At 48.6% G+C, this 26,053-nt stretch overlaps 1 protein-coding gene and 1 non-coding gene across 3 annotated transcripts; both read right to left on the bottom strand.

Annotated features, from left to right (window-relative positions):
• On the bottom strand, positions 1–20,791 carry FBXO31 (F-box protein 31). 2 transcript variants are annotated; one of them, XM_040571495.1, is made up of 10 exons: positions 20,405–20,791; positions 13,521–13,592; positions 11,645–11,731; positions 7,478–7,554; positions 5,951–6,118; positions 5,168–5,242; positions 3,399–3,508; positions 2,491–2,644; positions 1,551–1,918; positions 1–359 (listed from the first exon to the last, which is right to left on the bottom strand). In XM_040571495.1, exons 1-10 carry the CDS (start codon positions 20,766–20,768, stop codon positions 137–139), a joined length of 1,698 nt encoding a protein of 565 aa, XP_040427429.1. In that variant the 5' UTR covers positions 20,769–20,791; the 3' UTR covers positions 1–136. The 2 variants fall into 2 exon arrangements, with proteins under 2 accessions (XP_040427429.1, XP_040427430.1); XM_040571496.1 differs by lacking the exon at positions 11,645–11,731 and having other exon boundaries at positions 20,405–20,790.
• Positions 20,792–21,162: 371 nt separating this feature from the next.
• TRNAM-CAU lies at positions 21,163–21,235 on the bottom strand. The gene has a single exon. It is a non-coding gene; the product is annotated as a tRNA-Met (tRNA).
• Between the last annotated feature and the right edge of the window lie 4,818 nt (positions 21,236–26,053).

The following is a 26,053-nucleotide window of genomic DNA, read 5'->3' as shown; positions in this document are numbered from 1 at the left end:
TTTGGGGTAAAAAGGCTTTATTAAAAGTGCATGCTTTTTTTCAGAGGTACCGAAAACGAGGAATCCCCATCCCATCCTTGGCTGGGGAGTGCAGCAGCCTTTGCAACCCCTAGCCCTGTCCATCACACATCACCCGTCAAGTAGCCAGCGACTGAATATTCTTCAGCATTTCATCAAAAGCCTCACGGGAAGGCGCTTCGGCGTTCTGAAAGGAGACCTTGATCCGGCTGTAGAGGCTGAAGGACTTCAGCTCCAGCCAGATGAATCCAAAGCGATCGTCGTCGAAGAGAACAAAAACACCCGGTGTTCGCTCGGGGCTGGTGAAGCCATGGCCAGCAATAAGCCCCGTCCCATAAAAACTGCAAGGAGAGAGGAACAGCAGAAAACAGTTGACAACAGCCATAACTACTTAAAATTTACTAAAAATAGTAATAAATAAATTAATAAAAACTATGACGAAGCCATTGCCAAACATGCTGCCAGGTGCTACAGAGCAGAGAGTTTTACAACCACCCATTCTTATCACACAGCACAAAAACACTATGAACCATATAAAGAAAAGAAAACCCTCCACTGCTATGTACATTCATCTGTGCCTTCTTCTTGAGGCTTTCAGCTTCTAATCTGCACCTGCACCCCAAGGATGAATTTTTCTGTAGTTCAGCCCAGTATTCCAGCTGAGATTTACTTCTGTGACTCAAAATTCAACCTAGGCCCAGACAACCCTCACAGAAAAGGAAACGCATGTGGAGGGGGTGACCAGAGAGACAAGCCTTGTGACAAACCCAGGGGAAGGGAGAGAAAGAAAACCTAAAAAAAGAAAAATCTACCAGGAGCTGGCGAGGAGTAAAGGTCAGTCTAACCTCCAAGCAAGCAGCAGGTGGAACTGGGTTTTATTCAAACACAGCTTGGTTGTGACAGCAGGGGCCTGCTGGGATTAACCAGCTCTTGGTAGGCTTTTCCACAAGCACAGATGTTTGGCTGAAGGTCACCTGCCTAAGCCTCAGCTTTTGGGCTCTTTTTCCACACTTCATTTAGTGTGCTGCTTCGTTGACTCCAGGTCTCACTCATCAAGGCTCTCTGCGTACTTGCACCAACTGCTTACGGTGCTCAGCACCTTTCCAGAGCTGGCCCCAAGGCACCAGACGCCAGGGAGGGGTGGGAGCGAGCACTGCGTTCCCACAGCCAAGGAACACAAGTGACACACAGGAACAGGAAGCAGCTCCAACAGATCTCCAAACATATGAGCCAGGCAGCTCTTGGAGGAAAACAAAAAAGGCAAAATACGGGAGAGGAGCTATTTTTAGAAGTAACAGGATAAAAATCTACCAAGGAAGCAGGACTGCAGATGAGAGCACGATAAGAAAGAGGGGGATCAAACAAGAGCATAGGAGACAGGGCAGCAGAGGAGGAAAGCCTGAGCACGAGAGGCTGGGAGATCTGCATGCAGGTAAAGCGCAAACAAATACAGCATGTGCCTCAAAGGTTACTCTTTCCATTTCAAAAAGTAACTGGCACAAGTAGGCTATAAAACCACTAGCTGCCATTACCAAACTCGGCAGGTCCGGGGATAGTCTTCGTTCCTTGATATGACTCCCATGGGCAGCACAAAAGGCTGGGAAGCTGGCGCCTTGTCCTGGGCTGCCCCCTGGGCCCCAGCTGCAGTCTCTTCCCCCTCGGCACCTTCTCCTCCTCCCAGGGGCTGTGCAGCAGGCTGGGAGGCAGCCTGCTGGGAGCAGTCCTCTCCCTCCTGCCGCTGCTCCTCCTCCTGCTCCTCGCGACGCACCTGCTCCTGGACCTCAAGGACGATGCGGGAGAGCTCGCTGAAATCACGAAGGTTCTCAATGTCGGGTAGCCGCAGAGGGTGCGCAAGGTCGATCTCCACGGTCTGCTGCCCAGCTGGGATGTTGGGATCTCCCTGGAGAAGGGAAGCAACAGGATGGCTGCAGGGCAGGGTCCACCACCTGACTTCCACAGAGTTTACCCTATTCCACCACCACCACCAAGTTGGCAACAAAAGATAACAGACTTTATGCATTGTTCCCTGAACTGTTAGAAACAGAATTTTACATCAAATGCTACAAGTCTGGCTGTACTTACAAGGATAAAAAAGTCAAAGCTGCATCTGAATTTTGTCACAAATCCTTTCCATAAAGAGGAAAGAGCTCACTAGCTTGGCTGGCTTCAGTGAAGAGCATCTAACACTTGGTACCTGCTCCTCATATGCACAAGTGATCTCCAGCAATCTGCTACCAGCTGGTAGGGACAGAAAAGGGAGAGAGAGCCAGGTAGCAGCATGAAAAAACTTTGCAGAGCTCATTCTAGCTATGCTGCATGTGTTCGGATTCACTGGTGCCACCAGTCCCCATGAGGAACAGGCTTTGGGATGGCAACACCTGATTACTTTCCAGAGACCTCTCTCCTGTGGATCCACGGCATCAATATAACAATGTTTTAACAAGCAGCTGAGAGAAAGGAAGATGTACTCACAGTGATTTTAGTCCCCTTGGCCTTCCTTCCATGAAAGCTCAACATGACAATCTCCAGCCCATGGCTCCCATACGTCCCCTTGAAGAGACCCGGCTTTATAAGGTCATCAGGGCTGCTAGGAGGGAGGTAGATGCGTCGGTACGTCAAGCAGTTGCTGTGGAAAAAAAAAAAGAAAGGTCAGGGAGGCTAAAGGAGCACCCCTGGAAATGAAGAATGTGTTTGCAGTCTGCTCCTCTAGGCAGCTTTGGGTCGTCACTGAGTCAGAGGTGGGATCTGTGTTTTCAGCACTGCCAAGAAGCTTCACAGATTTCACTCAGATGTATGCAAACACACCATCCCTCCACTTCCCTCTATCAGCGCCTGTTAGCACACCAGGATGCTTCTGCAGCAAGGTCACGGCAAACCTCCCCACTGCCTGGCATTTCTGGAAAAGCTAAGAGTGAAGCGTGTTTAAATATTTGCTACAGCGAGGTGGCTGCTATTAGAAGTTTGGCGTGACAGTTCAAGAAAAAATAAGTTCTCGGGGACTGTGCAATTTCTGTCTAGTGCACTACAAAGCATACTGTTTACTAACAGGGAAAATAAGCAAAAAGCCCCTTGGGATCACAGATATTTTCTCTGTCTTCAAATTAAACACTTAGATGGCTCAAAACCATCTTACTGTGCATAGCTATTTTAAAGAACTCGGAACTTTATTATTGCTTTCATTACATCTCCTCTCTCTGAACAAACAGAGAGGACTGTCCTTCACCGTATCTTTGCACAGAGCCTGCAGAGACAGAAACTAAAGAGTGATGTTCCTTTGGCTGTTAAAGGTCACTGCAAGCATCCCATTTTCAGAAGAAGCGATCTAATGTGGTCTCGTAGTCGCAGCAGCCTTAATACCTAAGAAGAGCTGTTGCCCTTACTCATATTGGCTGGTGTAGATGAACTTCATCAAGATGAGCTCCTGCATGTGTTCGTGGAAGATGTCTTCCAGAGTCCGACCCCATTCTTCCCGTAGCCACGTCCGGAATTCCTGTAGGAAGACAGAGGCATTGCATTTGCAACGGGGGCAGTACCCCAGCGTGACCTCGCCACATCAGCACAACTCATGAGTTGAGCCACAGAGAGGACATGTGCTCTGACAGCAGATTGTGCCTGGATTTGGGAATAAAATGCTTAACGCACAGTCGTTATGGTAACTGCCCTACACTGGCAAGGCCCTACACAATAAAGATATGCTTCCCTTCAAATAAATCTCAGGTAAAGCCAATGTGTCTCCTCAGAATAAAAGCATAAGCATCACCTGTTACTGCGAAGCAGCTGATCTACTGTTTATGTCCTGACCTACCTTGCAGAAACCCATTTTGTGCCCAGAAGCCCACTCCTGTGCTCTGTCCTGGCACGTTAAACATAAAAAGGGCAGCTTCTGAAAGGCACTGAAGATTTAGGAGGTTAAATCCTGCTGATATAATAACGATGCATCTAAATCCAAAGGGTCCTTTGAAAAAGTCTCCCAAAGTACCTCCGCACCAGCTCTGACAAGTTAATACCCTAACATGAGTTAGCATGATAACAGCTTACGCTAAGATAGCAGCCTACCGAGTGATATTCCAAACCTGCTTTATCTTCTAAAGCCAGATCCTCCAATTACCATAATGCCACACATGCTTAGCGCAGCACTTTGAAAGTATTAAAGCATTTCTCATCTGCTACAGAACCAGCAAACACTGAACCAAACCTTTCACCCAGCTGCTTCCTGCTAGTAGGCAGACACCTTAAAGCATATGTGAGAAGCAACTGATTTGTCATGTTTAGCTAGCTGGGCTCCTGACAGAAAATGCTGCTACCTAGAACATTTATTAGCTGAGAATTTCCATCGTGACAGTTACACCTACACCTTAAAACACCTAGTTTGAGGCAGGAATCTGCCTTGCTGGGTATACCTTACAGTCACGGGATAAACAAACAAATGAAGCTTTTAATCCCTCAATGAAGACAACAAGCAGTAGAAATGTGCCCCGCTGACAATCCAGTATTCAAATGCAGCTGTTACTCGAGTTTAGGTCTGTGTCTGAAGGATCTTAATCATACAGACAGCGATATCATAGATCAGTCTGGTGAGTGCTGCATGGCATACAATGCCCAGTGCTGTCTTTCTTCAGACAGGCCTGCTATCAAAAAGGAACAGCATCACAGCACAGGTGCTCGGGATCAAACAGCACCTTGCCAGAGAATTGCCTAATATTAGCAATAGCCTTTTACTATTTTGCAGGATGGACATAACAGCCTGCTCTAACACCCTGCCACGCTCTGAGGTAAGGCAAGGGTCTCCACCCAGGCACTCTGCAGGTGTAATGATGAACTGATCGCACACACTGTATCCTTAAGCCACCCCTTGGTACTTGCAGAAGGGGCTCCCCAAGACCCTGCACTTTTTTTTTAAATGTGGCAGATTTAAGTTTTGATTCAAGTCACAAACAATTCTACTCAATCAAAAAAGATGAGAGTAAAACAGCCTGAGGCTACGAGCCTGGGTTTTCAAGTATGTTCAGATAAACAGAAATTGGAACCCTGAAGACCATCTCCCAGATCCCAATATTAGCTAAGAGCTCAGATAAGGCAGCAGTGTTTTATCTTCAGAGAGGAGGCATACAAGCAGCCTTAAGCCAGGCTCTTAGCAAAGCACTCTTACCTCCTGCCTTCCCCCTGACATCCGATGGTGATCTGTCTGGTTGCATTTCGTGGAGAACTCATCCTTCTTTACGATCTGTAGTTACCGTGGAGGAGAATATAGAAGGTTACAGACCTGGTTAGAGATGCCTAGGGATGATGTAACTAAGACTGCTTAGAGTACATGCTTTACAAAACAGGTGCTACTGACTTTGGCACAGGAGAGATACCATTAAGTGGTATCGAGTGCATCTGCTATAGGATAGAGAAATAAAAGCAATAAAACCCCAGCGCATTCTAATGAAATACCTTAGTTTCAAGTCGCTTCTCTATTTGAGCTTTCTATTTTAAGGAAGAGGAAATAACCCCTCAGGAAGCTTTTCAAAGCATTCACTGTACTGAACGGATGATGCTAAGTCACCTTCCCACAGCCTCATCTTAGTGCTGTAAAACCAACCAGGTCTGCATCCCTGCTTGGACACGTTCAGCAGCTACATGAAGCCTCTTTATGTATCCATTATCTCAGCAGGAACACATATCGGTGCTCCCACCCGGCTCCAGTCTTACAGAAGAAAGTACAACAGCCTTGCTGTACAGTGAACAAATTCAGAACAGGGAGCAGCTCATACAACTTGGAAGACGCAACGATGAGAAAGCTGGCATCCACACATAAAACAAGGTGGTGAAAGCCACATCCTTTTACAAATATATATTTTCTACTGAATCCACTTCTAGATCCGAGGTGTGCGCGCACACACGCGTTGCCCCTAGGACACACGATGTGTAAAATGCTAGGAAAGCTCACCTGGATATGACCATTGTGAGGCCCCTTGTGGCCATACATACACTCAACTGTTGCACATTTTCTCTCCATGAGATGAATCCTGAAGAGAGGTTTGAATCTCATCGGATCATCAACATGAGGGTCATGAGGTGGCAGGTACATCCACCCGATGATGAACAGGCCATCTACCTGCAGAGGGATGGGAAAAAAATAAAATAAAATCGCACACTGTCAGCATTGCCCACGTTCTGTGACATTTGCAGCAAACAAGTCTGGGGCCTATTCTTCAATCAGGGCAGGAGCTGCAGAACAGCTTGCTGCATTTCCAAACTGCTTTCCAGCAATTAAACCAGACCATATGCACTCGCAGCACACCCTTGGTGAAGAGGGAGAGGGTTTCTTTACAAGGCTTTCTGCACCACCGGAAAATGATCAGGCTTTTATTACCGCAAAGGACTTTGTGACGGATGCTTGGTGCGCAGGATCCGGAGAGGGAGACTGCACTGAAGAGACCACACAGCAAGTCAAGCTCTAATTGGTTTGAGAGCTCATGCTGGCAGATACTCACATGGAGGAGTTCTGCTTCTCATGATTATCCGTGCCTTTTGGACGAGGAATTATTTGGCTCCATTACTCACAGACAGCACAGGAAGCAACAATCCCCTCTGCTGAGAGGTACAAGTGCCAGCCCTCTTCCTGCATGCCTAACAGAATCCTTCCCCTCCAGCACTACGATTTCAGAGAAAAGATGTTTTCTAAAGAGCAAGACGTGAGACAAAAGCAGAGCAGTGCCACAGAGGCACGCTTGCCTTTATAAGGTCACGATATCGTGCAAGCATTGGTGCACTTGGATGCACTCTTACACCAGCTCACAGAACTGACCCTTGCAAAACCCAAAGGACACAGCTGCAGTGGCCCTTGTCATGTTATGGTTCAACCTGTCACCTTCTGAACCCTGGTGCAAAGTACAAGGGCTTCAGGCAAGCTTCTTGCCCAGCTCTCAACAATACAGAGAGAAGTGTTGTTCATTAACTGCTCTCCCCAGCAGCACCAGAACTGGCAGACGCCACGGGTCTTGCATCAGTATTGCTCCATCTGATGCATTAGGCTTAGGCACTGCTGGTTAAAAAATTGGCAAACCACAAGAACACAAGTGCAAAACCCTTTGCACAGTGTTCAGCTGCAGGTGAAAGTGATGGGCCAATGCTCAAGTCTCTGCTGCAGTCAAAGCACAAGGAATGGATTCCCATGCCAGCCACTGGAATATCAGCATTAGTCTAAGTGAAGCCTTGCCCTGAAACATTCCTCCTGTTTTTTTTGTTTGTTCCTGTGGCTGTCTGGAGCGCAGCTGAAAAACAAAAGGATTGTCTGCATAAAGGTAGTGATGATCAAAGGACCCGAGAAGCAACCTCTGGGAACGTGTCATGTGCTTGAGTGGTGGCTGTTCAGGCTTCTTGCTACCATGTGGATGGCAAATGGGTCTAGAAGGTGGCACGCAGAAGACTCTCAATAGTCCTCTGTTCCCAAGCCCCAGACCGAGGTACTCACCACCACATTCAGCAGTCCCCCGTAGGGCCCGATGTCCGGCTGCCATAATCCCAAGATGTGGCGGTATCGGTGCAGCACTAGGGAACAGCGAGACACTGAAGTGAGCACATCGAGCTAAGGAATCGGGATTTGGGGAAAAGAAAGAAAAAGGCAGGCTACCACAAACCGCACACAACGCTGCCCAACACCCCCCCCCAACAGCCCTGACGAAGGAAGTGAAAGCTGGTTACACCCAACCGCAGCGAGGCACTTCTCAGCTGAGGCCTCCCACGAGTTCACACAGATTTGCCTCGTTCTCTGAAGCTCTGCCCCGCTGCAGGAGCAGGATTTCGTTTCCAGGACTTGACACAACCAGATACCTCAGCAGGAACAACCAGAAGACTGCTGCAACGCAGTCCTGTTGATGCAAATCACGTGCCATACCCAGAGCTAAAAAGAATCTGCCACCTCCAGCTACCAAAAACATATTTGATGTCTCAGACTGCAAAGCAACAGTAAATAAGGACACAAAGGCAGTAAGGGATAGGGAAATTCAAGTATTTTGAAAGAATTTCCCCTCCTTGCAGAGACAAACCTGTCTCTAGAGTTTTGTCCTTAAAAGCAACCACTGAGGCAGCAAAGGCAAAGCGCAGAGACCATGCCAAGTGGGGAGGGAGATCTGGTGGGGTTATGAGCCCAGTAACTGCCCCAGAAATTCTGAGCAAGCTGCTACCCACGGCAGTGCCCACAACCTGCCTCCACGTCCCTCTCAAAGCCTACCACAGCAGATGAGGCTTCTCAGTTTCTCATCGCAGAGCTGGATGCGCGTTCAGTCGCGCCAAAATCAAAGGCCAAATACGAAAATTTTCAGCACACAGAATCTAATGCCTGTTAGAGAATTATCCTAACAAAAGCTTGGAGATGCTACTTGCCTCCACTCCTAACAATCACAGCCATGAATTTTGTCCATATAATTTTCCGATACGACCAGCAACCTTCATATGAGGCTGATACTCACAACCTGGCATTTTGTGTGGGGGCAGGAGGATGCGTGTTATTTCTAAGAACACGGCAAGGAGGTACCACATGGGCCTTCCGATGATGCTCATGGCTAACTCAGAAAGCCACAACAACCACTTTTAACCTACAGAACCAGGCTGAATAGTGAGTTTTGTTTCACATCACTTTATAGGAAGAACTGAGATTCAGTGCAGCTTTGTTCCTTTAACTACCCAGGACAGCAACGACGTGGGGATGTTTTTATTACACCGAAGCAGAGAACTTCCACAGAGGTTTAGGATACCAGGGAAGGCTGTCCGGAGCTGCTGCCAACTGGCCTGGAAGAAACTTTTTCCAGTGCAGTAAACAATTTAGGACTGATGGCCTGGTTTCACTCAGCAAACCAAGTGCAGCACAAACAGCATGGAGGCGAGCAGGCGAACCGCATTCCCCATCTCCTGGTCTCGGTGCAGTAGTTACACATTAATACACGGTATGCATAAAAGCCGTTCCACCCGCCACAATCTGCTTGCTCCGCCCTGTCCGTGGAGCTGATAAAACCCAGGTTTTTTTTACTTTTAGGACAGAAAACTTGATGCTAAGCTATACAAAGCAGGGAGTATTCCCCTCGTCCTCCCCCAGCTCCTGCCTGAGGCCCCTTGGGAGCTGCAGCCAGCAGGCTCTGCAGGAGCAGGGAAAGTGTTTGCCTGGCAAGGTGAGCCTTGTTTTGCTCCCTCTGAGCAAACACACGACTCCAGCTCCAGGAGCCGCAGCGGGTCAGGAAACGTGGCTGCTTCGTGCACAGCCCAACTCACCAGCTGCCCCGTCACCTGCAAGCCTGGGGCTGCGGAGGAGGCAGGAGGCTGAAAGAGCTGTGCAGCCTCCAGAGGAAAGAAGTTATCGGGGAAAACGCTGGCAGTCAGCTAAAGGCCTGAACAACCTCTGGGTTCCAGCTCTATCCACAGCAAGGACAACCTGTCGAGCTCCAGCTCTGGCACTCCATGGCAGGAGATGGATGGATCTGACAGCTGTTTCCCTCCCCACTCCTCGAAAGAAAACCGCACTTGGGTCTTTCTCCGAGGCTTTCCTCTGCTATGTGCACTTCCAATTCTTCTCAGTCCTGAAGGAGCCTCTTTGCCTATCCAAATTTCTGAGCCCACGTCCTGCCAAATGGAACAAAAATACATCCACAGGAAGCTTCAGCACAACCCCCACCCAGCCTGGGTGTTATCCACATTGCCACACAGCCCTGCAAGCTCTCCAGATGAAAAAGCAGCTTGAATCCAGCTGGGGAAGAAGGGCTAGGAAAAAGCAGTGAATGCCCAAGCTCCCATCCACAGGAGGCTGCTTAGGAAGGGTCTAACGCCTGTGCTGGCCACCAGAGTCAGACACAGGACAAGGAAGTGACATTGAGCAAATGCAGAGCGGGTCCAAGCAAGCAGCACAGAGCTGGCATACAACAAACACCAGAGGGATGAACAGGCAGGTTGCAACCCCAGAACAGGTTATTAAAACAGGAGCAGAGCAGATGCTTTTGTATGCTACTGTTTTAATTAAATCTATTACGTTACCTGCATCCAGGTTTGAGGGAAATAAAAAAAAAATAATGGGATTTTTCAATGAATTCTGCAGCTTTTAAAGCAGAAGTAGCTCGCTTTGGCTGGAGAAGACCTGACCTACTGCAACTCAGACTCCCAGGATGCAGCAAGATACCAAGGTAAGCAGTTACAGCCCCCCAGCCAGCAATAACTGCCCTGCTAGTGGAGAGAGCAAAGTGTCATCCAGGCTAGTTGAAAACCCCGAGGAAAGTGATCTGAGCTGACCTAACGCTGCGTGAACACGAACTGGGGAGCACTCACATGACAAATCCTGGCAGCACAGACTTAACACACAGGTGGGGAAAGAGGGAAACGGGCAAAAAAAACACACTGGCTGTTCCCCAAGTAATACATCAAGCCCCTAGAGAAAAGAGGGTCAGACTTCAGAAGTTTGGGGCTGCAGCTAAAGAATTCACAGCTGAGGGAACAGCACAAAATGCCATTTCAGAGCCACCTGCACGCTCAGAGCAATTACCCAGGTACCAACCTACAAAGGAAGCCCAAATCCCAAGGGGCAGCTTTGGAAGAGCCTCTCCACCCCACCCAGCTCCAGAACAAGGCTGGTGCTGACGGGCAGGACTGCCAAAACTACAGCTTTCTTCTGACTCCTGCAGCGGCACTGCCACTGCTTGTCTGCTGTGACTGGCAGGAAAATCACCATCATCGTGGTCTGCTGTAGATCATCTGTGTGGCCCATGCTCAGCTGTCTTCTTTAGCACAGGCAAGACTAAAGAGCAGCATCCACTCGGCTTGTTAGCATGCGTGGAAAAACTCCATTCCCAAGCACCAGTGAATTAGTGACCTGAGTTTGCAGAACTTCTCTGCAGTGACCTTATTAATTACCCTTCCCCTATGGAACAGCAGACAGCTGAACACCCCCTCCAAACACCAAGCACTACAGACCTCCTCCAGGGATTTACTCTGATCAGTGCTCCCTCCTACCCCTGCAGAAGACTGAGTATCAGACTGAAATGTTTTGCTAATCTGTCCTAAACATGAAATCAGGAGGCAAAGAACAGACAACCCAGAGTAGTTTCTTGACTGAGATCAAGAATGCAGATCACTATCTCTGAAATACCAACAGTGTTTCCTAGAGAGGGGGTGGTGGCTGAAAGGATTCACTGTGCAGGGAAGGAATCAGTATAGGAAGGGCTGTGGATCTGAATACAGCTCATCTGGATCAAGACAAGGCTTTTTGCCAGTCCAGAGTTTATTTAGGCTTGCTTTCAGAAGTCCTGACCAGTGTATCTGAATACTTTCTAAGAAAGGGGCAATGCACAAAGACAGAGCGAGTGCTTCTTTACTGAGTGTTCTTCACAGACCCTTCTTTCTGGGCCTGGTCAGGACAATTTTTTAACCTGAAGCATTTCAAAAGAAGACCAGAAGCCCTCACTGTGTACCCTACTAACACTGTCACTCCAAAGGGTCGGACTACTCCACTCATGAGCAGCAGAAAGAACTGACTAACAACGCCCTCCGTTCAGCCCCAAGATCCACCCCAAAATAATTTGCTTAAAGCAAAAAGTCACACTCCATGCAGCATCTCGTGTGTGCTTAGTGCAGGAAGCATCAACCAGCAGGAGGTACGTACGGCAGGTGTAAACATCTCTGTACTCCATGTGCTCGTAGTCGGGAAGGATTTTCATAAAACGCCCCGACTTCACTCGTGGGTTTATACCTGAACAGACACAGCAGGGTAAGTACCAGAGAACTCGGCTCCACCGTAACCAGCACGTAACCTTGCGATGAATCTGCACCGACTCCCTTTTGGCTTTACTTCCAGCTGTGGTGCACCAATTTGTCCCCATCAGCCCCAGCCTCAGGCATACACAGATAGAATTACTTATACAGAATTTAGCACGTTCAAGGTTCCCCCAGACAATATTTACAACTGACATCCAGGGAAGTTAAAGTGAAACAAGGGTCCCTCCACATTGTCTCAGGACAAGTAGCTACATAGATGGTAGGCCAGTTGTTGCATTAATCGTGCTCTCTAACACTTAAGCTCAGTCCCTCATTTCCCACGCCACTTCCTGTAGAAGCACATTGAGCGGGCAGAAAAGCTTGAGTGAGTTCTGCCAGTAGCCCCAAATTAACTCTTCTGCAATTAGAGAGGTTTACAGGACAGCAGAGAAAATGGGGTCACACCACCAGGAAACTGTTCTGAAACCGCTAATTGTTTGCAACAAGGCAAAACGTTGAATCTGAGCAGGAGAGCCAAGACAGTGCATCCCCCAAAAGCCAGAAATAGCTGCCAAGCATCCTGAGTAGTGCTTGGCCATTCCTAGCTAGCAACCACGCTAGTTCGGATTGCTGGCTAGTGAGGATAAGGGCACGGTTCTTCTTCAGAAATGCAATGAAGCCTATCGCAGAGGTGGTTCTCGTGTCAAGCGCAACTCTTTGCAGACAAATCAGGCAGTTCCCTTTCATGCGCACAGACAGGTAAAGAAGGTCAGTAGGTGAAGAAGTAATTTTGCCTGCAGATGCTCAGCAAGTCTAATAAAGATGGGATTAAAACCTAGAAGTTCTTCCTTTCCAGCATGAAGATCGATGCTTGAAGTCACCGCTGCTTCAAGGCTCAGCAAATAAAACACGTGTGGAAGTTCAGCCAGATTTTGGCTCTGAAAAGCCCACAGAGACTTCTCATGATGCAGCTTGGGACAGTTACTGCTTTTGCTACATAAAACAGGACCTGATCTCAGCAGCCAGAAGCCACAGTTCAAGTGCCACAGGTTAAATCTCGCTTTTTATCCCAAGGACCACAGATCCTTACAAAATTTGTGGTGGTGCAACCAAGATAACACAGCCTGGCAGCGCTGACATGGGGGCTCTCAGAGCAGTCAGCTCCGCTTCTGACAGAAGAGGACCAGATTTGGGGACGGGGAGACAGTTTCTCCTCTCTGACGACCCCCCTCCCCACTGTAAGACAGCGTGCATCTATCTTGCAGAAGGCACACTGGGTCTAAGGAGCTGGGGTCCCACTCACAGCCACCCCTAAAACACAGACACTTCCTTCAGGAGCAGCCCAAAGGAGCGCTCACCCCTTTACTGACTTTACTCTTCCCCACTGCTAGCATAATGGCATCCTTTCGCTGAGATCAAGACTTCGTTACTTTAGGGCACGGGCAGCCTCCAGCTATGAAAAGTATCAGTTAATTCCTTAGCACGATCTGAAAAGGGTAAAACAAACCGGAAAGGTTGAGAAACCTTCATTATGCTCTATAGGAAACTTAAATTCCATGCTTTTTTCCTACCAAAGGAGTGGGAGACGTAGATACCCCAATTCTTAGCATCTGTTTAGTATTAAATACAATCCCAAAGATGTTAACTTCACAGACGCCCTTGCCATTAGAAGGTAATTCTGAATAACTTAATCCGTCAAAGTTTAATAAATATTCAGCATGTGTATGGTTTCAGAGTTGGTACTAAGCACGGCCATACAGATCTGCGCCAGCTCGATCACTTACGTTTGGCATACACATCTCGACAGGACACTCCGGTGATCTCCAACTTCCGCAGGTTCTCACAGACGCCGTATTCTGCAACGACACAGGTAACGCCGTCAGCTCAGGCACAAAGGCGTTTGCTACCCAGGACCTCAATAACTATTCTTTGAGCAAAAACGGGATCTTAGGCACGTTCTTGCAAGCTGCAACCTGAGTCCAGGATCTCGTTGCTCTTTTGCAGAGAAAATGGAAAGCTAGATGTAATTTCAGTGCAGTTTGGGATCAACAACCTAATACATTTTACGAGCATTGCTTGCAACAAACACACCATAAGGAACACACAAACACGACAGAATTACAGAAGCTTACACCTAGTCTGGAAAGGGTGTGAAATGTGGAAGACATTCTCATTATAGCTTGGAATGTATGCTCATTTAGATCAAATCATGGTCGTGTGTAGTAATTATTTACTTCCACCGAGGAACCCAACAGAGAAAACAGCTTATTAGGATCCTAAGGAAAAGGTCACAGACTTTAAAAAGAATGAAACGGAGACATAAAACAGGCATCAGCATGTACAAATATGGTTACACTGGGAAGCTGATCAGATTGAGATGGGTCTGTTGTACGCTCGAATGCCTTTGATTGCTTACAGAACACCCTGAAAACAAAGCAATCCAGAGACCTTAAAGGCAGCTTTGAAGCAGAAAATGAGATCATCTCATTTCGTTTTCAGGAAGTCAACACTGAACTTCTAAGAAACTCTAAGGGAAAAAAAAAAAAAGCAAGCACTAACATCTCAGCGCAAGAAATCGTTAGAAGACCAGAGGGAGGAAATGAGAGGAGGGAGATCCCAAAAAATCATCAGCAACAAAAAAAACAGGCTGCTGCAGCAACCCCGTTAGCACTCAGTACAGAAAGCTATCCTCCTTGACATCAAAGACATCTTATCCCGCAGATCAAACAGCAGCTTCCCCGAGCAACACCAAACACCTGTCAGACATTTGATACAAAAGCATGTCTGTGAAGACCCTCATCAAACCATTAAACATGGAGCTTATCCTCAGCTGAGCTTCCCCGAATCAACCACCTAGCAGGGCTGCCAAACACCACCACCTAATGCCAGTAACCTGCTGCAAACTGAGACTTCATTTTCACATATGAGAAAAGCAGAAGTTTCCCTGAATGAATTCAGCCTCATTCAGTCTATAAATACCACGCCTGTGGTACACGATGATCAAGCACCCACGAAGCTTACTGTCAGCCTGCCTCCGGGGAACGCACGTTCTGCGTGACATTGCTTTGGGTAAGCAGCAAGCTCGATAAAAGAGCAGGCAGAAGGTACAAACGCACTGCCCTTTATTAAAAGACGCAGAAGTCCACAGCAAAAGTCCTGCTGACTTCCAAGGAGGAAGCTCTACGTGCATCAAACACAAGGTGGGATGAGGAGGTACAATTAGCCAGAAAGCAGACAGCTGAGCCTGCAGGAAAGCACATCCAGCCCAGCACAAACAAGCTATTTAGTGCTGGGCTACGGCCAGCTGACCCTGCACAGCCCTGCTGCAGATCTGGGAAGCCAGAGCTCTGCTCGAGGCTGGAAATCCAGACCCACCCTGCAGGTCATCCCCCCTCTGCCCTTCCTGCAGGGCTTCGCGAGGCTCTGAGCCACCAGCCTGCGTTTGGACACGAGCGGGCATGTGTCTGGTAATTACATCAAAGGGATGGAGGGAACAGTATGTTTCCTCAGCTGATCAGAAAGTCGGAGATCTTTTAAGGTGACAGCAGCAGGGTGGTTATAGCCTGCTGTTTGTAAACAGCCAGCTCTTTCCATGTAAACAAACGTTCACCTGGCCACAGCATCTGCGGGACGCATGCCTTCTGCAGCAGGCGTTGCAGCTAGATTAAAGTCAGTGTCACTGAAGATATTTATACTGCATCAGAAAGGGAGGAGACACGCAGAGGATCCTGCCCAAATGGCATTTCTCCATGTTGCCGACAGCAATACTAGCACAGTGACATTCTGCCTTCCTCTAGAAGGTCCTGACTTCTCGCAGCGTTTTCCCTATTAGATCTGTAAATCACTTCAGCTGCAGTCCCGGTGCAGCTCTAGGACAGACCGACTTCCAGCAGGCACCTCGAAACAACTGGCTGGGGTGGGAACGGGTTTGACGTGAGAGCTCTGTCCCGGCTTCACGCCCTTGACAACCTGCAGGGAAATTTCATGAAAGCAAGGTAAAGGTGCATTTCCTATGTTCTGCAGCTGAAATCCTTCCTGGAAAGACTTGGTGTTCTGTTCAAGCTCCCTTAAAGCAAAAAAAAGACAAACGTTGGAAGTTTCAATATTGTTCCACACTATTTGACATTATAAACACCTTTATATAAGTCTTGGGTTATCAGAAAACAATCTCACTTGAAATATTCATTCACTCATCTTGTTTTACGATAACCAGTCCTTACTGTTTTGTTCAGCAAACCTGACTACAAGCAGCCAAAACCCCAGACTGATGCCTTAACTCTGGGTAAGCGTATCAGTTCAGTGCTTCTGACTCATGAGCTGTTAACATCACGATAGCTGCTTGATGAGAAAAATAAATCTCTTGGCTTCCAGTGCCTACAAAAATTCTGAAGATCTTAAGAAAGCTGGCCCTTTCTTTTTAATCCAGACAAGAGGGACATAGAATTACCGGTAGGTAGGGCTTCAAGAGCTACAGAAAACTAAAGCTGATGAGGTTTTCTTTGTAAAGAAGAAAGCCATGAAGGACTCATGCTTCCTAAGACTTAACTGGACTGAAGAGGAATTTCTATGTTAAAGAAACAACCCAGTGCTGCAGCTCACTGAGTAAAGCATTTTAAGGAGTTAACAGCCACAGAAATTCACACGTGGAATTTATACGGTTAGAAACTGCCTACCTAATCCTGCTTCAAAAACAGGGATGGAAACTGGTTTTAAAGTCCTTACTTGCCCAGCTGCCAAGTCTGTTTTATGAGGTTTGCAATGAGCACCTGGAAGACTTGCCGAACGTGGTGACAGGGTGCTGCTTCCACAGCCACATGCACTGGAATTTGAAGGACATGGAAAGGTAGTCCCCACGTATAACGAGCTGCACTAATACATCTGCACGTGTAATCCACTCCCTGGCCTGCTCTAGCCGTGCACTCTAAGCCTCACGTTTCCTCCTCCTCTAGAAGGAGCCACGTTGCACACCTAGCTCTGGCCTACTACTCCTCCTCCTTGCTCATTTCCTTCTCATTTACTCCTTTCATGCTCCTTTGGATAAGTAGTTTTCTCTTCCCGGATGCCAAAAACACTACTTTTTTATATAAAAAAAGCACGCTGTCAACCAGCGTAGGGAAGAAAGCCTGTACTCACATCAAAGATCACACCACTGCTTTTTCTTTGTGTCTTTCTTAGCGTGGCAATGCCAGAAAGCAGCTCCGAGCACTGCACATGGACATCTGTAATTCAGAGGAAATGAGGATGCCTGCAAGGGCTTGACACACTTAGGACTGCTAAGTTTCAGCTGTGCCCTGACTAATCAAGTACTCTAATTAGCCCTGGATAAATGCATGTTTACTGGTCTGTACACAGAAGGCATAGAAACTTACTGGATTATTTTAGACACCATGAAAACAGGAGATTCTCAGGACGGCATCCCTGAAATACCAGGTGGACAAATTTGGAACCGGCTTCTTGTTTCCAAAGGCTGAACTACCGCATTAAAATACACGGGATACTTTCCCAAACACTCCTCCCGGGGGAAGGCTTGTAGTTACCACCGACACGTTCTGCAACTGCAAACAAGGAGCTGACCGAAAGGAGTCATGATCTGCAACGAATGAGAGCATTCGTGGAAACTGTAAAGGAAAGAGACGGGGAGCTTCAGACCTACAACCTACCAACAGACCTAAGACCCTTTGCAGGATGACTGCTGTGCACCTGCCACAACAGTGAGAAACAGCAAACCACTGGCTTTTAGACAGCCCCTTGACAAAGAAGGTGTTCAAAGAGGAAGAAAAGTCCACCACGGTTCACCGAGGAAACACCACACAATGCTTTAACCTCACGCGAAGGGAGTTTAAAGCCTTGTGACTCATAGAAGCCCCGTTCTCATTTACTAAGGGCTAGCGCCACAAGAAAAAGTTCCTGTTGCGGGAGCAGTTGCATGCTACGCTCCTGCATGGATTCTCCAGAGTCTTGCAAGAGCTAAACTCCATCCAACAACCCCCTCACTGAGGATATAAACCAGATTTCCCACGCTCCTGCCCAGGAACCTCTGTCTATAAAGCTTGCTGAAGGCTAGCGTCTTTAACACCTTTGGATGACACTTTTCAGCAGGTTCTGAAGCTAATGGAGATTGTTCTGACAATCAAAAGCCTTTTCAGGCAAGTTCTAGGTCTGGTTATTGTGAACAACCGGGCTGTTTCCAGGTGTGGTTACCATTTAAAATCAACTCTCAGACGTTAATCAAGGTAGGTCAGGCCACGAGCAAGGGTGAAGTGTGCTTCAACTCTGCTCCCACTGCAGAGATCAGCAACCTCCTATTTATAGGAAACACGAAAGCGACTGCAATTCCCTTCCTGCCAAAGAAGCAATTCAGAGACATTGTTTACCCCAAACAGTTGCAACGATAAAAGGACAACAGTCCTAACACAGCCACACCAGTGTTACACAACTGCTCCTGGTTAGTCCCAGCACTCCCCCAGTTTACAATCACCAGCAGAAGCCACTCCTTCACTTTCCAGACAAGCCCTCCGGATGTTTGCACCAGCCACAATACGTTTTCATAGCTATTCTAAAACTGAGACGGCGCGGAGCGGCGCAAGACGACGACACCAACTCTCAAAGGATTGAGCGCCCCGCCAGATTTGGGCAACAGCCAGGCCTTCCCTCGCATCCAGCGCTGCTCCTGCCCGAGACAAGGGTACAAGCTGGTTAGCACTCGTGCTCTCGCTCTGTTTCTAGGACCTGCAGCTTCACAACGAGACACGTCACGCTTAAACTCAGGCAGAAACAAGGACGTGATTAAGAACCGTCCTTAGGTAGGAAGCGCCTTGTTTTTGAAAGAGATTATAAAAGGTAATTACATTTGGCGTTTGACTATCACGTAGTCAATGACGTACCGCTATACAGACATACAGGTCAGGATATTCTAAAATTTAAAGAGGTATTTATATAATATTTAAAATTTTTATAATAAGTCCATACGTGTACCCAGGTAACTGAACTCACCAGGTAGTTGCACACACACATTTGAACACAAATTAGCTGAGCGTATGCAACAGTACCACTGAAACACATGCACAGAAATCAACTACGAAACAGGTTCCTAAAATGGTGACTAATTTTATACTTAAAAATGCATATATTCAAAGTTACGGTACTGCCATGATGGTAATTACTTGCACATGCGTAGGACTGTGCAAAGCGCTAAGAACTGGTGAAGTTTTGCAAACCATTCATCAAGTGCACAAACCTGCATCAGCAGAGGAGTATAAGGAAAGAATGATGCTATTTTATTAGCCTGCCTCCAAAAAACGCTAAGTTATTGGGCTCATCCCATGCTGAGCGAAGAAATAAGAATGCTTTGGTGCACATTTTCTAGGCAGAGCCTTTGTACTGCCCAAGGGTTCCTGGACAGTGCTGATAAAGCAAGAATTCATCCCTGCAAGGTTTAATGCACTTGAGCACATCCCACTGCCTACGGCAGACAGCCATTCTGCCATACCTACATTCTTCATCCTGACGCCCTTCCTGGTGTTAAAAACAGAAAGACAATGACAAGGAAATATGTGTGACCCCAGGAGCTGGCAGCAGACGCACCCGGCAGGACCACGCTACGAGGAGAGATGGATGAGCGCAGCAAGACAGGAGCTGGAGGGTGGGATTAACAGCCGCTGGATTAAAGAATGGGACAGAGTCACGCTGATGGGAGGTAAAGGTGAGGAGTAAAGAGTAAGAATTGCAGCCTAACGGCACCAGGCCACGCCAAGACACAACACGTCCCCTAATTTGTGTGTTAATGCAGCGCAGCGCCCTTCCAAGACGCTCCCCAGGAAACGCACATGCGGACCAGGAGCCCCTGGGATGCCAGCACAGCACGTCCCGAGCCAGGGCAGGACGAGATACCCTACCCAGCCTGCCCCCCTCCTGAGGATGCGGGGGGCTTTTCACTCCCCCTTTACGCAGCCCCCCACTCCCCAGACTCCCGGCTGCACGCCCGGTGCCTCCCTTCTTCCCAGCGCAACCTGACTGCAGAGACTGCTCCTTCCCTATCCCTGTTACCTGACGTTCCCCCATCTGCAGGATTTGTGTAGAGGTGAAGGCAACGTCTCCCAGGGCCTGGATCTATCCGCCCCCCATCCCAGGGACCCCCCCATTTTGCTGCCCAGCCCCTCACACACACACCCTGCCCCCCAGGGGCTCACCCCCCCAACCTTTTTGGGAGCCTCCTGCTCCTCGGGTGCTGCACCCTACACCCCAAACCCCAATCCCTATCCCCACACCTCCTGCGAGTCCCCACACCCCCAACACCCCCGTCCGCCCCCCACAACCCCCCAACCACCTCCCCCCTACCCCCCATCCCTCCTCCAACTCCCCACCCCCAAACCGGGATCCCCCAGCCCCCCTTACCCCCCCAAAGCCCCCAAACCGGACCCCCCCACATCCTTCTATCCCCCGTCGACCCCCCCTAAACCGTGCTCCCCCAGCCCCCTACCCCCCAAAACCCGGGCTCCCCCCGCTCCCCCCAGCCCCCTACCCCCCAAAAACCGAGCTCCCCCCGCTCCCCCCACACCCCTACCCCCCCCAAACCGGGCTCCTCCCGCCTCCCCCACAACCCTACCCCCCAAACCCGGGCTCCCCCCGCCCCCCCCCAGCCCCGTAGCCCCCCTCCCCGGGGCGGTACCTTCCCGGCAGCGCCGCCGCCAGATGGTGTCGGTGCGGAGGATGCGGCGGAAGGTGGTGCAGACCCGGGCCAGGCTGGGCAGGTCGGTACCGGGCAGCGAGCCGAAGATCTGCACCAGGAGCTCCGGGGGCAGCTCCAGCAGCGACAGCGGGGGCCGGCCCGCCTCGACGGGGCCCGGCGAAGGCCTCGAGCCCTCGATGCGCTCCGTCTCCTCGTCCTCCGCCGCACCGGCGGCCTCCTCGGGCTCCGTGTCGGTGTCGGGCTCGCTGTCGCCGTCCCCTCCCCGCCGCTGCTCCCGCGCCGCCCCCCGCCGGCGGCAGCCCCGCGCCGGGCCCACGCCGCACAGCCGGGCGCACACCGCCATGGCGGCCGCCGCCGCCGTTCTGCGCCCCCGGGGCGGAAGCGGCGGAAGGGGCGGGGCGTTAAGAAAAAGCGGGAACGCCCACTCCGCGCGGATCCGCCAATCGGAGCAGCCGTCGCCGGGTGTGGCCGCGCCCCCTCGCGGTAACGGGCGCTCGGCGGCCGTTACCGCCTCCGGGAGGTCTGCGGGGGGAGGTCGGCCGCCCCCTGGCGGGTGGGGGGAGCGGGAGAAACCGGTTAAAATATAAAGAATAAAAATACAAAAAAAAACACAAAAATATAAAATATAAAACTATGAAATATGAAAGCATATTACAGCAATAAGTTTAAAAGCCCCTCTCCCTTCCGTTTCAGAACTCTGTTTCTTCAAACGGGGGGAGAAAAGGAGGACACCCTCTTGCCCCGTGTGAGGATCGAACTCACGACCTTCAGATTATGAGACTGACGCGCTACCTACTGCGCTAACGAGGCTCCTCGATTGCGTTTCGCCCCCTGCAGCCCTTATGGCGGCACCGTCCCGCCCTGTCCTGCCGGCCTGAGGCGCTCCCCTCGGTGCCAGCCTCCTCCTCTGAAGGGCAGGTTCCTTCTTGTAAATGGCTCCTCTTCCCCGCGCTGTTCCACCAGCTAAACCATGAGATTTGGTTTTTTTCCACGATGTTTCTATATGGCCTTGCTGTTACGTTCCTGAAGTGTTTGGGGTTCCCGAATGGTGCCTGGGGACGTGCTGTGAGCTCCACGCTTGCGAGGAAATTAAGTCGTTCTCAACGTAATTGCAAAAATTAAAGCCAGCCTCGTTCGCCTCTCTGCTCTTAAGAGTCGCTGTTCATCTGGGATTTCTGTGGTGAAAGGAACTCTGCGCTCACTGAAGTGCTCGGCAGAAGAGGCCCCTGATGGCAGCCCAGGTGCTGCCCTGCATCCTAACCAGCAGGCCTCACCCTCCGCCAGGGTCCCACAGCAGCGGTCACCATGACAATCCGACTAGAAATACATAAATTGGACAAAGACGGGAAAGCAGGCATTTAATTGATGCCGAAAGCCTCCACGCCTCACCCACAGGACTCACTGCCGGGAGGCTGATCGCTTGCAGAGTGAACAACTGCCAGAAGGAGGAGGAATTTCAGACATGAGGCCCTCCCGACAGACAAGAAGAGATCCTTGGTTGCCTTGAACAGCTTGAGGGTTTTGCCAGGGGTCTAGTGGGCGAGCCTTGCTGTCACCGGGACCATATCCTGATTTCCAAGGATCTGGCTTGTTGTGCTTTCAGGACCGTCAGGTGATAGATGATGAGTCCAGGCTGCAAGGCTACGGCAGGAACAAAATTGCTGTAACCACAAGATGAGTAAACACACAGCTTCTTACAGTCTGAGCCAAGCATTCCTCCCCCCAGCAGTAGCTCACGTGCAGAATGAGGCCGTCATTTGAATAGCTTGGTTCATCCTCTGGGTCTTTGGTGACGGACAAGTTGAGTGCCCACAATTCTGCTTAAATTAAGAAAAGCTGCTCCAAGCGCCCAAAACGAGGCACATGAACAATGAGTCACCCAAAACAATGAACTGTTTGGAAATCTGTCTGTAGCTGTTTTGCACCTGTATGGAATCACATGAATTTTCCCCCGTGTTACATTACATTCAGCCTGCTACTCAAACTTCCCGACACGGTTCTTGAAGGCCCTGTCATGTCTGTTTGTTCAGGAACTGACGGATTCGTGGAGAGGACAGCAAAAATACTGGTGACGAGGATGTACACGTGAATGAAATGAAAGATGTCCTTGATGACATTGCCTCAAGCAGAAACTCAGCAGTCTACAGCACATGCATCTTTCCTCCCTGCTTTTTTCCTTTTTTGTGTTTTCTATTTTTATCCGGGCTTTCTTCTTTTCCTTTGAATGTTCCTTCTGTGCCTAATTACCTTCCCTCCCTTCCCCTCACCTGCCTGGCCCATATAACCTTATTCCATAGCCCTGGTCCACAGATGCTGAGCCCTCTCCGCCCTCAGTGATCCGTTTCCCACTGGCCCACTGACCCCTTTCCAGCCCAACCCAGCAGAAAGCAGGGCAGCCCACCGTAAATCCATGCCAATTCCTACAGCCCCCCATTGCCCCATGCCTGTTTCCTCCAGATGAGGAGGAAGGAGGGGAACAGGCTGTGCTGAAAGGCAGAGCCCACCTCCACGAGGCACTGATGTGGCCTGGCAGGGAGCAAGGCCCAGCAGAGGCAGAGGCTTATAACCTCAGCATTTACCACCCTGTCATCAGACTACAAAACTGGCACTTTCTCCTCTGCTCCTGACTCCGTTACCTCAATCTATCAGCTTTACTTGTGACAACGGGGAAAACAGTAAAGGTGCATTATCATCGTCTCACATCCTGCGTGGCGCTACCAAACGTCTGAGCACCCTTCTTTGTAAATACGACCAGGGGAAGAGCCCAGAGCTCTCCAGCACTGCTCTTTCAGGCAGGCAGCTTTCAGCCATTACCAGAGGGCTCTTGAAAAAGGATACACTGAGAGGGAAAATTCATTGTTCCATTTCTTTTCAGCAATTAAGGAGCTGATGCAGCTCTCCCTACAGTCAATTAAAGTCTTCACACTCACTCTAAAGGGCTTTGAATTGGTCCCAGAGTCGGTGTCCTCATTTTCTGTAATCCTGAAGTGTTTATGCCTTCCCAGTCTCTGTGCAGGGATGTGCCAGTTGATGGCATATCCAGTCAATTATAACCTGAACAACTAGCAGAGAATTATTTATTTTCCATTTGGCAAGAGGGACAGCAAACTGTGGCAAGACAGATGAGCAGGCTGAGCCAGATGAACAAACCCCATTTGCCACACACAGTACTCGCAGAATGTTTATTTGGCATAAACCTGCAGTGGGATTACTGCTTTGTAATAAGCATACCTGGAGCCAGGACACTTGGAAGAGGGAATATTTCAATGGAAAGACCACAGAATTTTGCCTTTTTTTTTTTTTTTTGTGATGTATACATTCCCAGAAATTATTTCCTCTCTATTTTAAGCTGGAAAATAGCTGTTCTCGTCCTGATTTCAGAATTCCCCACCTTCATCCTTATTGTCTAAGCTGTGATCTCACCAGATTTTGCAGGACAAATTGAAGTGTGGACAGACAGGTCTCTTCAGGGAAAAGCCAGAAAATGTTGCTGCCGATGACTCAGGAAGTGTTTTGCATCCTCCTTCTTTAAAGCTGAGCTCAGTGCCCTCTGTTTATGAAAGAGGGTATGGTCTTTCTTTATTCCTCATAACGAAGTATTTGTCAATCTAATGCCCAGCTGCGGTCTTGAGTACCTGGGGACACCGAAAACTTTACGGCGCTTTTACAAGAAGCAGTTGTTGTTCTTTCTGCTTTGGCCACGGGCCAGCCTGAACAATTCCATTGTGCCCAACACCTCTGGCAGCTCAGTTCTCAGAAGCATTATCGGGTCCAGGACAGATCACAGGACAGGCAGTCAGGTGTTCGAGATGCTATTACTGGGTCGGCTGCTGAGCAATGGTTGTGCAATCGTAGGCAGCCCTCTGAGTCCCTGCATGCCTCGGTTTCTCATGATGTAAATAAGGAGGATGTTTACTGAGGCCACAGGCTGTGTACCACTCAGTTAACTGAAAATGCATAGACATCCTTTAATCATAGGTATATTAAAAATCAGTGGAAAATTTTGTGGCATGCTGTATTATTCTACAATTTCCCTGCTATTCCTCCTGCACTCACACTGTCTTTACTGCTTGCCAAGAGGTTATAGATCTTTTTGAGCGAAAGGTAGTCCATAAACACAAATTATTTTTGCTTACACCAACTGTTTTACTGTGTTTCCTTGTGAAACCAATAGCTCCCATTGACAGCTTGATCCTGAAGCCAAGAAATGTTTGCTGGAACAACAGTAGCAGTAACTGATGAGGGTTACCGTACATAGGTCTTGGGCAATACCTCTTGTATGGAGAGCGCAATGAGTTTTTAGCCCAAGATTCTAAGAAAATGATGTTTTTGTGATGACACTGCATGTGCCTGTGTATTAGTTTGGGTTTACCATTGAAAAAAGCATCTGGCTAATAGTCTCACAAGGGCTATACTCCAAAAGCCTTGTGAAATAGATGCCCAGATAGAAGAGAGAGACAGCGTCAGTGTTCCCACTAAGGAATAGGCACATCTGTTGTTAAACCTCAGAGAAAAACCACACAGGAACATGGTCTGTGAGTGGTTTATTTAGTTTCACTTTTCTCATATTACACTTTTATAGCCCCACAAAAGAGAGAGATTTTGCCTGTGAGGAGTTTGTCATCCCTTCTTGCTAGAATTCTTCTAACTCTAGGGGTAACTTTTACAGAGAAACTTGAAGGTTAGGGTTGTCTTCATAGGATAGTCACTGTCATAAGACAAATTTAAGATTGAGAGGAGTTATTTTAAGTCATTGCAAACAATTCAATCCAATTCTGTCTGAAAAATCTCCCTTATTAGCTGGGTAACAGTTGCATATTGTACTAAAAAAAAGTCTTACGCTGATCTTTAGCTGAGCTAGATCAATAAACACAATTAATGTGAAAATACCTGAGGGAAGGTATTTTGATTCAGGTGAGAATGCAAGTTACTCTCAGCACAGTGTCCTTCCTTTTATTTTATGTGGTCTTTCTCCATATGTCTGGTGAATTTAATACTACTGACAGCTGCTGAGCTAACAGCCCTAGACACCAAAGTGCTTTCTTCCAGAAAGGGTGTAGCACTGCAGAGGAATAGCTTCGTCTACACACTGTAAAAAGCCTTTTCAGTACTGTTTTACCAGACAAATGAGGGGATGTTTTGTAATTCTGATTGTGAAATACATTCATTTTGTTGGGAAGCAGCTGATATGGAAACTCAGTTCTCTCTGGATCTAGGGGTAAGTGGGATTTTTTTCCCCAGGGAAACACTGTAAATATCAGCTCAGGTTCAAAGAGAGAGTCACCATTCATAAGGCTTTTTTAATAACAGAAAAAAAAATCTGGAATATTTAACAGTTGGAAAAGCCTGACTTTTTGTATTTCAGACTGAAAATATAGTATAGCCTACTGAATAGGGTGCAAACAGGAGGATCAGAGCTAGAATCCAAACCCAGCTTGCATTTTGACCTGCTTTGGAAGTCTGGGCAAATCACATCTCTTGCTTCACGAGAAAATAGGGCTGACAGGTAGCATAAGAGATCATTTACTCCATCCCTCTCCCAAAGATGAGATCAATTCTCCCTAAGCTGTTCAAAATAGACGTCTTACTAATCTATTTTTTAAATGTCTGATGGTGACTATTCCTTTG

Source organism: Cygnus olor, chromosome 12 (genome assembly GCF_009769625.2).
Source record: "Cygnus olor isolate bCygOlo1 chromosome 12, bCygOlo1.pri.v2, whole genome shotgun sequence".
NCBI classification, from domain to species: Eukaryota; Metazoa; Chordata; class Aves; order Anseriformes; family Anatidae; genus Cygnus; species Cygnus olor.
The sequence above is the reverse complement of the archived record's forward strand: the minus strand, read 5'-3'. Positions and strand labels throughout refer to the sequence as shown.